Source organism: Eschrichtius robustus, chromosome 9, assembly GCF_028021215.1.
Source record: "Eschrichtius robustus isolate mEscRob2 chromosome 9, mEscRob2.pri, whole genome shotgun sequence".
In the NCBI taxonomy this organism is placed as follows: Eukaryota; Metazoa; Chordata; class Mammalia; order Artiodactyla; family Eschrichtiidae; genus Eschrichtius; species Eschrichtius robustus.
In genome coordinates, this window is record NC_090832.1 from 50,769,131 (window position 1) to 50,782,317 (window position 13,187).

At 35.7% G+C, this 13,187-nt stretch overlaps 1 protein-coding gene across 1 annotated transcript in view; it reads left to right on the forward strand.

Moving 5' to 3' along the window:
* The window catches only part of AK9 (adenylate kinase 9), a 117,369-nt gene that overhangs the window by 13,658 nt on the left and 90,524 nt on the right, over window positions 1–13,187 (forward strand). The window contains exons 7-10 of the mRNA XM_068550841.1: window positions 1,533–1,645; window positions 4,845–5,033; window positions 7,316–7,444; window positions 11,074–11,152. Coding sequence (XP_068406942.1) covers window positions 1,533–1,645; window positions 4,845–5,033; window positions 7,316–7,444; window positions 11,074–11,152 — 510 coding nt within the window. The remainder of the gene's footprint in view (window positions 1–1,532; window positions 1,646–4,844; window positions 5,034–7,315; window positions 7,445–11,073; window positions 11,153–13,187) is intronic.

A 13,187-nucleotide genomic window follows, 5' to 3' on the forward strand; every position in this document is an offset into this window, starting at 1 on the left:
TCTAAGAAGTATCCCCCTGAGATCTTCCCAGAATTGGATCCAGAGAACTAAGTTATTCCACTGTAAATCTTCAAAGGTGAGATAAAAAAGCGACGTAACTGTCTCTGCCACAACTCTTCCATAGACAGATTCCCAGGGTCTGGATATGATGACACTGGCCACCTCTCAATGGGTAGAGCCCCCAAATCCATTGCTCAGAACATTAAGGCAACCCAAATAATGGCCTGTCAGGAGAAGCCAGACCCCATGGAAACAACCCACTCTTCTGCTGCCTCCACCAGGGAAGAGATCAAGTATGAAACTCATTCAAATATACATGTGCACCCAAGGTTTGGCATGCCTGCAAACAGTCGCACTTGGAATGCCTGATAAGCTCTCAGGACAGTGGCAGTGGTTGTAGTAATGGGCAGGGTGCTGGAGAGCACAGCAAACAGAGTGCCAAGCATCTTTCTGTCATCCACTTACAATAGACAAATATGGGCAGTGCTGGCAGCAGAGGGAATGGGAGGAAGGTCTTGTGTAATCCCTTGTTTCTTAGAAGGGGAGGGCATGAACTCTAGGGACTGACTGGTCTCTGGAATTATCCAAGGTTGAATTCAATCTAGGGCTAAGTCATGCAGTCCCTTCACCACAGCACCCACTATTGCAATGTGTCAGACCAAGGGGTTAATGCCAGCCATCATGTCCCAGAGGAGACACTGGTCAGTCTTGACAGCCTCACTCCATTCAGTTTTTATAAAATGTCTGCCAAAAATCAAAGCTTAATAACCATAATTTGTCTGTCAGTTGTTCCTCCAAGAAAAAAATATTCTATAAAACAGCAGAAAAATTGTTTGAAGGCCTTTAATTCCCAGTGACAGAGTTAAGAATTTATTAACAAGAGAAAGGTTTCTCAAGCAAGAGAGTGACATAATTAAAGAAATATATTAAGGAAACTAATATGATGATGGTATCCAGGGTGAATTTCAATGAGAAGATACAGGTTTCTGGGTAGGGATGCAAGACAATAAATGTACTAAGCCAAAATCATAGATAATGTTGTTTCTTAAAATGTATGAGGGTTACATGGGTATTTTATTACTCTCTATAACTAATATAAACATATACATATATATTCTATTGTATTATGAAATATTAATTCAAAAAATAAAAATAATATGCCATGCAACCCACTATAATATACCTTTACCATTCATCATATGAGCTTTCCTAACATGAGGTAAAGAATTATTGGCATGGAATTTCCTTCTCTAGGCACCTCATGTGCCTAAAATAAATTGATTTGGAATTTTTAAAGATGTCTTCTCCTAGCCCAATGGTTTTATTTATTGTCAGAAAAACATTATTCAGAGTTATACTTCATGTGGCAGTGACATTAACTATTAATTTTTAAATGTTGGCAGATGATTTTAAGACCAGCATTAGTATTCATCAATAACTAAATGATATTTTTATAAAGTAATAATAATAAATCCATGCTCTCAGACATTGATAATATTATAAAACTTTTAAAATTATGTTTTACTCTACAGGCTATGTTATCACTGAAATACCATCACTTTCACAGGATGCCATGACTATTTTTCAGCAAATAGAATTAATTAGAAATTTAAATTTGAAACCTGATATTATAATCAATATTAAGGTAAGAATATTAGTTGTGTTTCTAGTATGGTATATATAACCATTCTTTTTGATAGTAAAATTCAAGGAATGTTCTTAATTGTTTTAAGGAGTTAGGAAAATAATAATTTATGCGTCAGTTATAGGGTCTGAATTATACTTTCTCATACCTCCGTGCTTTTGCACCTGTAGCTCCATCCACGGGAAACACCTCCTTGCCTCTTCACCAGGCTTCATCACAGTTATCCTTTGAACGCCAGTTCAGGCATCATCTCTGTAGAACTTTCCCCAAAAACCAACCCCTCCGCACCAACACAAACATTAACTAACTCTCATTCTCTCTCCCTCTCTCTCTCCCCCACAGCTGCTTCATCCCAGGAAAGTTACATACTTCTCTGATGACCGTTCATGTTGCTCTTTTCTATCATCTTACCTCACTGTATTGTAATTGTCCATTTTCTTCTAGACTCTGCCTTACTTGGAGGTGGGAACCATGTCTCACTCCTGTAAACCTCAACTAGCACAATAAGTGGTACCTAATACGTTTGCCTGTTAAATAAAATGAGAGAATGAACAAATGATTTGGATGTACGAATGTTAAAGAACACTGATGGGTTGGTCCTGTTCCCATTTCTCTCCTTTACCAACTGTAGAACATGGTAAATCACATTTAGGAGGCTCAATTTCCTCTTCACAAAGATGATACAAAGATAGCTGCTTCATAGGGTTGTGGTAAGAATGCAGTGAAGTGAGGACCACTTGTTTATATGAACGTGAATGATAACCGTTTATAACAATACCCTGCCTGATTCCCCAAAGGGTTTGACAACTCAAACTAAATTAGATGGCCCTCAGCTCAGGTGCAGGGACTCAGTGGTGTGTTTGGGCTAGCTGTGAGAGACAGGTGGCATTCAGTGATGGGTGTGGTGTCATCTGCAGCCCCAGCCCAATGTCATGGTCAGAGGCCAATCAAAATCCCTGTGTGACCTTCAGAATGTCACCCATGTGAACATATGTATAATGGAGAGAAGAAAAAAAAATCTCAAACAATTAACTGAAACCAAATATAAAGTCTAGGCCATGGAACACATATATAGGAAATTAAGACTGGGTGGAATAAGAACTCAGAGATATACAGGCCATAAGGCTCCAAATGCTCACTAAATTTGGGTCATAAATTTGGTTCTAAGTTTGATGAACCAAAGCAGAAGGGGAAATGTGACCAGTTATATAAAATTCACATTGCCCATGAAAAGACAAGCCATTCCTCAGGAAAAACAAAATGAGAGCTATATCTTACATGGGTCTCAGCATAAGGATTGTTAATGTAGAGAATGAAGTCCTTAACCCCATTGATATTGTGTGATGGTGGGTGTCCATGGCAGTTTCCACAGGTAGCTGGGGCATAATCAGAGGGCCTCATGTGAGATAGAACTTCAGTATAGCACACACTTCTCTGATGGTTTGGCCTTATTTGGGGATAGAGTCTGGGATTTCTAGATCAGAAGTTTTTAGCCTGGGATCCATGAATCCTTAAGCATCCATGAACGTTCTGAAACTATATGCAAATTTTATGTGTATGGACATTTTTCTGAAGCAAAAGCCTATGGCTTTCATCATATTCTAAAGAGGTCTGTATACTGAAAAAAAAAAAAAAAAAAAAAAAAAAAAACGTTAAGGGCCTGTGATCTACTACAGCAGTGGTTCTCAGAATTTGGTCCGAGAGCCAACGGCATTAGCAGCACTCAAGAAGCTTGTTGGAAATGCAGATTCGCAGGGAGCACCCCAGAACTACAGAAACTGTTGGGGTAGCATCCAGCTGTCTGTGTTGAAAAGCCCTCCAGTTTACGCGGTTGCTGCTGAAGTTTGAGGATCACTGCTCCCAGGCATACCTTCAGATTCACCCTAAGATTAATAAATCACTTCCTATAAGTGAAAACAGGAGACAATAGTCTTTGTCAGGGACCCACAATGTGGGTATTCTGGGTTGCCAAATGAGGGCAAATATACATGTGGTCGTTTTAATTACCAGAATGGGTTGAGATCTTTTTTTGTGAAAAAATTAGAAACCCTAAATAAAAGTCTTGTCTCAGTAAATACCCATCCCACCTCCATATAGAAGTAGTCTGAAAAAATCAGAAAATGAGCACGAAAAGTTCTAAAGTTTCTTGCTTCCTTTGTTTCTCAAAAGTGTGATGCATGAACTGTTGGCATCAGAATCACTGACGATGTTTGTTAAAATGTCTGAGCCTCACTCCAGACAATAAATCACAGGGGAAGCAGAAATCTTTTTTTTACGGTCCTCTGTATACAGTTACACTCTAATGTTTGAGAACCACTACTATAGAATGTCATCCAGAGTTTATCGTGAAAAATATTCAGAGCAGGATTTATAGCTCAAAACCTTAGTTTATCATTAATAATGTGTCACAGAGGGTGGGCTACAGATCAGAAGACCTGGTCCCAAGTTGTAGTTTCCCCTCATGACATTGTGACCTTACCCTGCCAGAGCAGTCCTTCTCTGATCTGCAAAATGGCTTTAATCATAATATTGTATTACTTCTCTTACAGGGTTAGTTTAAGAATTGAGTAAAATATTACACACGTGGAAGCACTTGAAATGAGAAAATTACTCATAGACTTTGGTTTTGGCCTTTTTTACTATCCAGATTCAGTTTTCTCATTTACAAAATGAAAAGGTTAGACTAAACTAGATGACCTTTCAGGTCCCATTCATTGATGCTGTTTTATGAAATACTTCATCCATAAAGCTGTAAATGATAGTAAATACTATAAATACAAGATATATTTTTTTTCAGAAGATTGTGGCTATTCCCCCATTTTCATCCATTCTCAGCCTTTTCAAACTAATCTGACAGAATCCTCCTGTGTACCTTTGCTGACTAAATTGATTTTCTATTCTATTTCTCTGTCTCTTTCTACTGTTATTCTAACCCTCTTTTTTTTTTTTTTTAATCTTAAAGGTTCTGATACTTTCTCACATGTATTACTTTTGGGTAAAGAAAAGTGTTGTCATAGCATAAAAGTTGTATCTTGTGCCTCTCTTGGTATATGATAAAATCTGATTCAAAATGCCATTTACAGTATTGAATTTGCTCAGGGTTTTGAGGAATTTGGGAGTTTATATACTGTATAATATGTGAATAGGAAGTAAAGTCATATTCACAATGTTTTATGTAATTACTAATGTTGTTCCTTAGTGTCCTGACTATGATTTATGCCAAAGAATTTCGGGGCAAAGGCAGCACAGTAGTACAGGATACATATTCACAAGAGATCAGTGGGATCCTGAAGTCATTGAGAGTCATAGGAAAAAGAAGAAAGAAGCCCAAAAGGAAGGAAAAGGAGAAGAGGAAAGGGAAGAGGAAGAAGAGCAAGAAGAAGAAGAGGTAATATCCCCATACCAGATACTACACTTTTAAACTGCTATAATTAAATTAAATGATAGTATAAATAATAAAAAATAGCAGCTATTAGAGAAAATTACACTTTCTTTAAGTTTTCATTTAGTCTGGAGGAAGTAGCAAAAATATTTCATGTTTTCAAGAACCATTAGATCATAATGTAGAGGTCATCAAGTTTAAGGTCATCCTTCTTGTCAGTATGGAAGTCCCTCCATATCCTGACAGCTAATCTGCTTCATTTCATAGCAACAGAGAGTCACTGGTCACCTACTATGTGTCAAGCACTATGTAAGCTAGAGTGAGGAGTTAGAACAATGTAAGACAAGTGTAATATGGGGAAGAAGGTAGCCCAGTCAGAATCCAATTTATGAAGTTAGCATAACCCCGATTTCAAACTCTGACAAAGAGAGCACATGAAAAGACAGCTATAGCACAATTTCACATATAATGTTGATACAACAATCCTAAATTCAGTACTAGTAAGCATAATGCAATAGGGCCTCAAAAGAATCTTCTACCATGACTTAATGAGGAAAATTGATATAAAGAAATCTGTTAATAGGTGATGGGCTGGATTTAGCCCACTGGGGTGGGACAGGTCATAGTTTGCCAGTCCTTGCCCTACTGAAATATACCTGTGATTTCTATTATAAATTTATTTATTTATAATGTTTAATAATTTAAAATAATTTCTATAATTTTTAAATTATTATGAATAAATACTATTTCTATTAGGGCCTAGACTCTGTGAAGTCAGATGTTAATTTGTAGATGGCTACATCGCAAATCATTTGTCTAGTGGAAAAGATAAGCCCCAAAGGCTACAGTTTTATTGCCCTGTAGGATATTAAGCAGGATATCAAACTTAGCACTCTGATTTCAGTTATTATAGATACTTCAGCTTTGTCATCCTGCTGGTTCCCTCACTAATAGGTTAAATGAATTTTTGACATTCGTTCTTTCACTTAAGAGTAGATCTTAAAAGTTCTCATCACAAGAAAAAAATTGTGACTATGTATGATGATGGAGGTTAACTAGACTTATTGTGATCATCTCACAATATGTACAAATACAGTTGACCCTGGAACAACTCCAGGGTTGGGGCACTGACCTTCCATGCAGTTAAAAATCCAAGTTAACTTTACAATCAGACCTCTGTATCCGTGGTTCTACATCCTAACAGCTGCAGATCATGTAGTAGTATGGTATCTACTATTGAAAAATATCCTCCTATAAGTGGACCCATGCAGTTTAAATTCACGTTGCCCAAAGATCAACTGTATTGAATCATTATATTGTACACCTGAAACTAATGTAATGTTATATGTCAATTACATCTCAATTTTAAAAACCTGTTAATTTAAGACAGCCCATTTAAAAATATAAAATGATCTTCCCTGTGCAAATAAGGCATTAGATAATAGTCAGCATCTATACCAGATTTTTAAAAAAAGGTAAACCTCACAGCAAATAGGAATAAAAGTGTGTCATTTTAGCATGAATAAAGCATACCGTTGTAATTAAGATAATAAATATGATAATAAGATAATAAATATGATATTGAATGCCTACCAGGCCTTGGGCTGAGAACTTTTACACATACTATTTCCTCTGCCTTGAAATATTCTTTCTCCAGAAATCTGTGTGGCTCTACTCAAATGTCACTTCTTCAGAGAACCCTTTCATGACCACCTTCTCCCATCACTCTCTATCCCCTCTCCCCTGCATCACCTTCTTAGCTCTTACCACCACAGCCTAACCTGTGATGTATTTATTTGTCTACTTGTTTATACTCTTGTCTTCCTCAATTGGGACGTGTGCTCTCTGAGCCCCAGGGCTCAGTTCTGTTCTGTTCCCCAGTTTTGTTCTCTGTCATCTCTCAAGCTCCTAGAACAGTGTCTGGCACACAGTAGGCACTTAAGCTTTACTAAATGAATGAATCAATGAATGAATGAGCTACAAGCTCAGGTATTCATAGAAAATCTAATTTCTTTGTCTCTAAAAATCTGATGTTATTCCTTTACTCTTCCCTACTTATTGGGGAGCAAAAAGAAATTAGTAAGTATCCAAGTCAATTTAAAGCTTTATTCCATCTGATAAAGGAACTTCAGGGGTGTTCTCTCTCTCTAAAGTAAAAACCCTGTTGCTAATCTCCCCTTCTCCCTTCTTCTCATCCCAAAAGGGCATCTAGGTATAAGGAGGGAGGGATATGACTTGTAAATAAAGTAACGATTAACATAAAGACATTTAACATCTTTTCCATTTAGGCATTTATTGCTGAAATGCAGGTGGTGGCTGAAATTCTTCAACATCTAGTTCAGAGGCCTGAGGATTATTTGGAAAATATTGAACACACTGTTAAACTTTATAAGGAAATAATTCTTCACTCTTTAGAAGTAAGAACAAGATGTATTGCTGAAAATGGGAATGTTGATATTTGTGTTTTATCCCTGAAATAACTTTCACATTTCTTCACTGCATGTATTATCTGCCTGATTCTCCTCCTCTTGAGCTTGGTAAAATGCTACCAGAATAAGGTTGCATTCCAAAAGCTGTTTCACAGAACAATATTATTTTACTCTTACGAAGCAGGAATGTTGCTGAAAATTGCATTTTTCAAAAGTCATTAGGGGAATTTATTTATGGTTGGAGGTTGGAAAGTCCATGTCAAGAGATTGTTTTGTGAAAGCATTTATGGGTTTATCAAAACAAATGTACACTTAAGGTGTATCTTTTATTTTAAAAGGAATTGTTAATTTAGTTAAATTGCAGTCTAAAGAAGAGCTATCCCAGACTGGTTTCTCTGTTTATCCCATTCAAAGATGATTATTTGTAAACATGATAAGGCCATTATATATTATAATAGGAAAATTTTAATTAAAATAATTAGCATTTAAAAGTATGATTACTGAAATTATGATTATTGAAAAGCATATTTTTATGGTTAAAAATCCAGGGTAGACTCTGCCCAATTTGTGTGGGAGATTTATTCAACAAACATTTATTATCTGGTATTTGGCCAGATACCATGCTAAGCAATGGAAATACAAAGAAAAATAAAAAACAGTCCTCAAATTACCTCTTCCCATCTGATAGAGAAACTAAAATAATTTGTTTCATGCTGTTTTATAATGTTTATATATTTTTAGAGACAAATGAGTGGATCATTTTCATTCCCACTGCCCACCCCCCTGCCAAAAAATGAGAATCAAATTGGTTTCTTTTTTTATTGAAATATAGTTGATTTACAATATTGTGTTAGTTTCAGGTGTACAGCATAATGATTCAGTACTTTTGTTTTCTTATGTATGACTTTGATTCCTCCCTTCTTCTTCTTCCATCCCTGGCCTTTAAACATAGCTTCGTAAGTGTAATTTACATGTCTATCTATAATATTCTTTCTCCTTCAACAAAAATATTCTACATATTCCTTAAGTGGCTGGCATTGGGTATCAAATAGAGCATAATTAATATCAGATTCAGAAGATTAGAAAACTATATTCATGGGCAGGGGGTTGGATAGGGACCAGGTCTCACATCCTAGCATCACCAATGCCCAGTGCAGTGCCCAAATTCTGGCAAGTGGTAAATGCTTAACAGATGGTCAGCTGAACAAGTGATGAGATCACAAAGGAAATAGAATGACAGCTTCAGTTTCATTACATGTAAAGCTTCTGGAAATAATTTTTTAAGAAACACCTCACTCAAATTAAAAGACAACAAACTAGAAAAATATCCACATCAACTATGATAAAAGATTTAAAGCTTTGATATATTAAAAGGTCATAGACTCACAGACATAGAGAACAGACAGTGTTAACAAAGGGGAGGGTGGGTGGGGGAGGGATGGAGTGGGAGTTTGGGGTTAGCAGATGCAAACCAGTGTATATAGAATGGATAAATAACAAGGTCCTACTGTATAGCACAGGGAACTATATCCAATATCCTGTGATAAACCACAATGGAAAAGAATATTAAAAAAAGAATGTATACATATGTATAACTGAATCACTTTGCTGTACAGCAGAAATTAACACATTGTAAATCAACTATTCAATTTTTAAAGTGTGAAAAAAAAAGGTCATAGAAATGATTTTTCTAAAACCTGTAAGGTCTCACCCTCCTGATGATAAATGGGCAAGGAATATGAGCAGACAGTTCACAAAAATGAAAGACAAAAGGGTAACAAGCCTGTAGAAAAATGTTCAGCTTTACTGATAATAAAGAAATGCTAATCTAAATTAAGAGATATATCCATGATCAAATTTTAAAAGATGAACAAGGAATAAGAATTACTAATTCTAGCAAGTATATATGGTAAAGCAAACACTGTCATACCCTGCTGAAAGGAATATAAATTAGTATGGTGGTTTTTAGACAGCTTGTCTGAAAAAAGCCCAGAAGTGGAAAAATTCTAAGCCCTGCAGCAAAGCATAGATAAGAATTGAGTGCCCTGGTGCCAGCAGAGCAAGAATTTCAAAGCCAAGAACCTAGACATTAGGCCTAGGTGATGCTTGCTGAATAGTATACAGCTTGCCTTGTAAGGTAATTCCAAGGTGCTGGTGTGTGTGGAGGGAGGTGGGAGAGCCTTCAAAGGTAGGAGCCTGCAATTCCAGTCTCCTCTGACCTGGCTGAGATGTCAAATCACTTGGAAGGCCAATACCACCAAAATTCAGTGTTCCTTCAAAAGACATGAGGAAAGCAAGTGGGAGCAAAGTAACTTGCATCATTTTCTGGCTTATATCCTACTTCAGGAGTAACCCAAGGCTAAGTCCTCATTCTTGCCTGTCTTCGAATCCCAGCTTGACTCCCGGTCGGACCTGGTATAGGATCTTTAGCCTTAGGATTGTTCCTACCCTTAGACTTAGTAAGTCCACTCTTAAGAATCTAGCTTAAGGAAAGTATCTGAAATGCAGAAAAGCATAATGTACTTCCTTGTTCAGAACATGGTTATTTATGGTTAAATAAATAATGCAGGCATAATGGGCCTTCTGTCTAGAAGAAAAGAAATACTTAGAACCTAACCTTGCGCAGTATTACGAAAGACAAAATGTACTGGACATTTAAGGAGATGATTTTGTTCAGACTATTGCAACAGGGAGAATGTTCACTAAGGAGAACTTTCTCAAAGAAAAGTAAGGGGGCTGGGGTTTTATGGAGGCAGGTAAACAAGGGAGCCATCCTCAGGTCCTATGGGAATCATGAAAAAAGATGGAGATGGATCTTAACCGAGTCTTTGAGGAAAGGTAGAGGTGGGTCTTATCTCCCCACCATCCCTACTTTCTGGGAACACAAGACTCAGATAGAGTTCAACATTGCTAATGTAAAAAAATAAAATCCCTTGGATTTTAGATTTTAATAGTAAAAAAATAGTGGAAGAAAATTTACAAGAATATTAATATATCCTTGAGATAGAGAAAATCTAATTTAAGCAAGGAAGGAAATCCAGAAACAATGAGAACAGATTTCATCATAAAAATGTTTTATATTGTAAAAGATACCATAAACAAAGTCAAAAGATAAATCATAGCAAGGTAAAACATTTACAAACCATATGGCAGATAAGGGCTAAAGATTCTCCATGAATGTTAAGCAGAAGAAAGAGTCTAACGGAAAATTGCACAGAGGTTATGGTTTGGCAGTTTACAGAGATGGATATCTGGATACTGAACATCACCCACAGCCAGGGGAATAAAAAGTGAAATGAACCAACCCCATTCTTCAGCTAGCAGTTTGGTAGAAATTATTCTATGAATATATACAGAGAGATAGACGCCCCAAAACACTTCTATTGGGAAAGACTCTAAGACTTCACTGTAGAAAAAAATGGAAAAAACAGAAAGAGAGTAAAATTCATGGTAAGAAGACTAGTTTAGGCTTTTGTAAAAGCTCTCCTGAAAATAACATCTCTTATGTCATGTATAAAGCAAATAATTTAGCTTTAAATATTTCTTCATGGTATATTAAGATTCTGATCTTTTGCCAATGATCTTGAATGATGAGGCTTCTTTTCAACTATCTGCAGGAAGTAATGGCTGAGCACGATTCCCAGTATCTCATTGAGCTAGACGGAAATAAGCCCCCAGAGGAGCTCTTCACGGTAAGTGCAATGCTCAGTAAGAATATGCCACAGTTTGGAAAATCAAAAAAGTATTGACTGGATTATACTTATTTTAATAAATATAGGAAATAGATTTACTTTTTTAATACCATTTATTTTTGAAAAATTCATCTTGACACTTAAAATTTTGATGTGGTATTTATTCATCTGTCCATATTTAAATCAAAACTGCATTTGAATTTAAAATCTCTGTGTGACCAAAAGTGCCTCAAAGAAAAGGAAAAGCAGATAACAGCCAATAGACACAGGATACAATGCTTAACATGAGCCATAGGGAAATGCAAACCAAAGCCATAATGAGATACAACTTCAAATCCACTAAGATGGCTAAAATTAAAAACAAAAAACAAAACAGACAATAAATAACAAGTGTTGGTGAGGATGCAGAAAAATTGGAACACCCATACATAGTTGGTAGGATTGTAAATGGTGTGGCCACTTTGGAAAACAGTTTGGCAGTTCCTCAAAAGGTTAAACATGGAGTTACCACATGACTCATCAATTCACCTCCTAGGTATATACCCAAAAGAATTGAAAATAGGTGTTCAAATGAAAATTTGTGCCTGAATATTCATAGCAGCACTATTCACAATAGCCCAAAGGTAGAAACAACCCAAATGTCCATTAACTGATGAATGGATAAATAAAATGTGGTATACTCATACGACAGAATATTATTCAGCAATAAAAAGGAATGAAGTATTGACACATGCTACAACATGGATGAATCTTGAACACAGGCTAAGTAGAAGAAAAGTTACAAAAGATCACACATCATATGATTCCATTTACATGAAATGTCCAAAATAGGCAAATCTATAAAGACAAAAAATGGATAAGTGGTTCCTTAGTGGCAGTGGGTGGGGGGCGTGGGTCTACCACTGTGGGAGATCCCAGGATAAATGTGGAGTGACTACTAATGGGTAAAGGGTATATTTTGGGGGTGATGAAAATGTTCTAGGATTAATTGTGGTGATGGTTGCACAATTCTGAATATTCTAAAAACCATTTAATTGTACACTTTAAATGGATGAATTATATGGTATATGAATTATATCTCAATAAAGCTTTTTTTAAAAAGAATATATGCATATTTGAAAATACAATATTATTTTCACTATTAAACAAATGACAATGAGGGGAAATAGTTTCCATACTTATTATAAACAAATGCTGAGTATCTTTTGTAAATATTTTAAAACTTCTGATAATTCAATAGGAAAAAAGCAAATATCTCGATAGAAAAACAGGCAAAGGGCATGAGCAGGTAATTTAGAAAGAAATGTCTAATAATATATTTTTTTAAACTTCTATAATCATATTATTAGTCAAAGAAATGCAAACAGCACAAAGAATAAAGCAGCATTTTCTTAGCAGATTTAACAAATTTATCCAATATCCAGGATTGTGGGGAGGGTTTGCGAAATGCTCTTAATACCCTTTCGGTAGGAGCATACAGGGCACAATCTTCCTGGAAAATAATAGGGCATATATGTACCCAAAAGATTTTTTTAAATGTCTATCATCTGTCCAAAGAGGCCCAATTTCTAGTAATTTATTCTAAGGAAATACATGGAGATATACAGAAAGATTTTTGTTCAAGATGTTTATGATCAGAAAAAAAGCAAAATATGTTTGGGAAAGGGGTTTTTTTAAATGTGTGAATTTGAAAGACTAATGCATGATTTTTGGCTAAAACAGAATAGTAATTCTTCTGTTTATGGTAACCATACTAAATACATCATTTAAATATATTTCATGTGATAACTTCCCACTTAGAATGTAAGGAAGAGAAGGTACTTTTTTTTTTTCCCCAAAATGTAAGTATCTTCATTCTTTTTTTTTAAACTGAGGTATAATTGACATACAACATTATATTAGTTTCAGGTATACAACATAATGGTTCGATATTTGTATATACTGTGAAATGATCACCACAATAAGCCTAGCTAACATCTGACACCATACATAAAGAATTTTTTTTCTTATGATGAGAACTTTTAAGATGTATTCTCTTA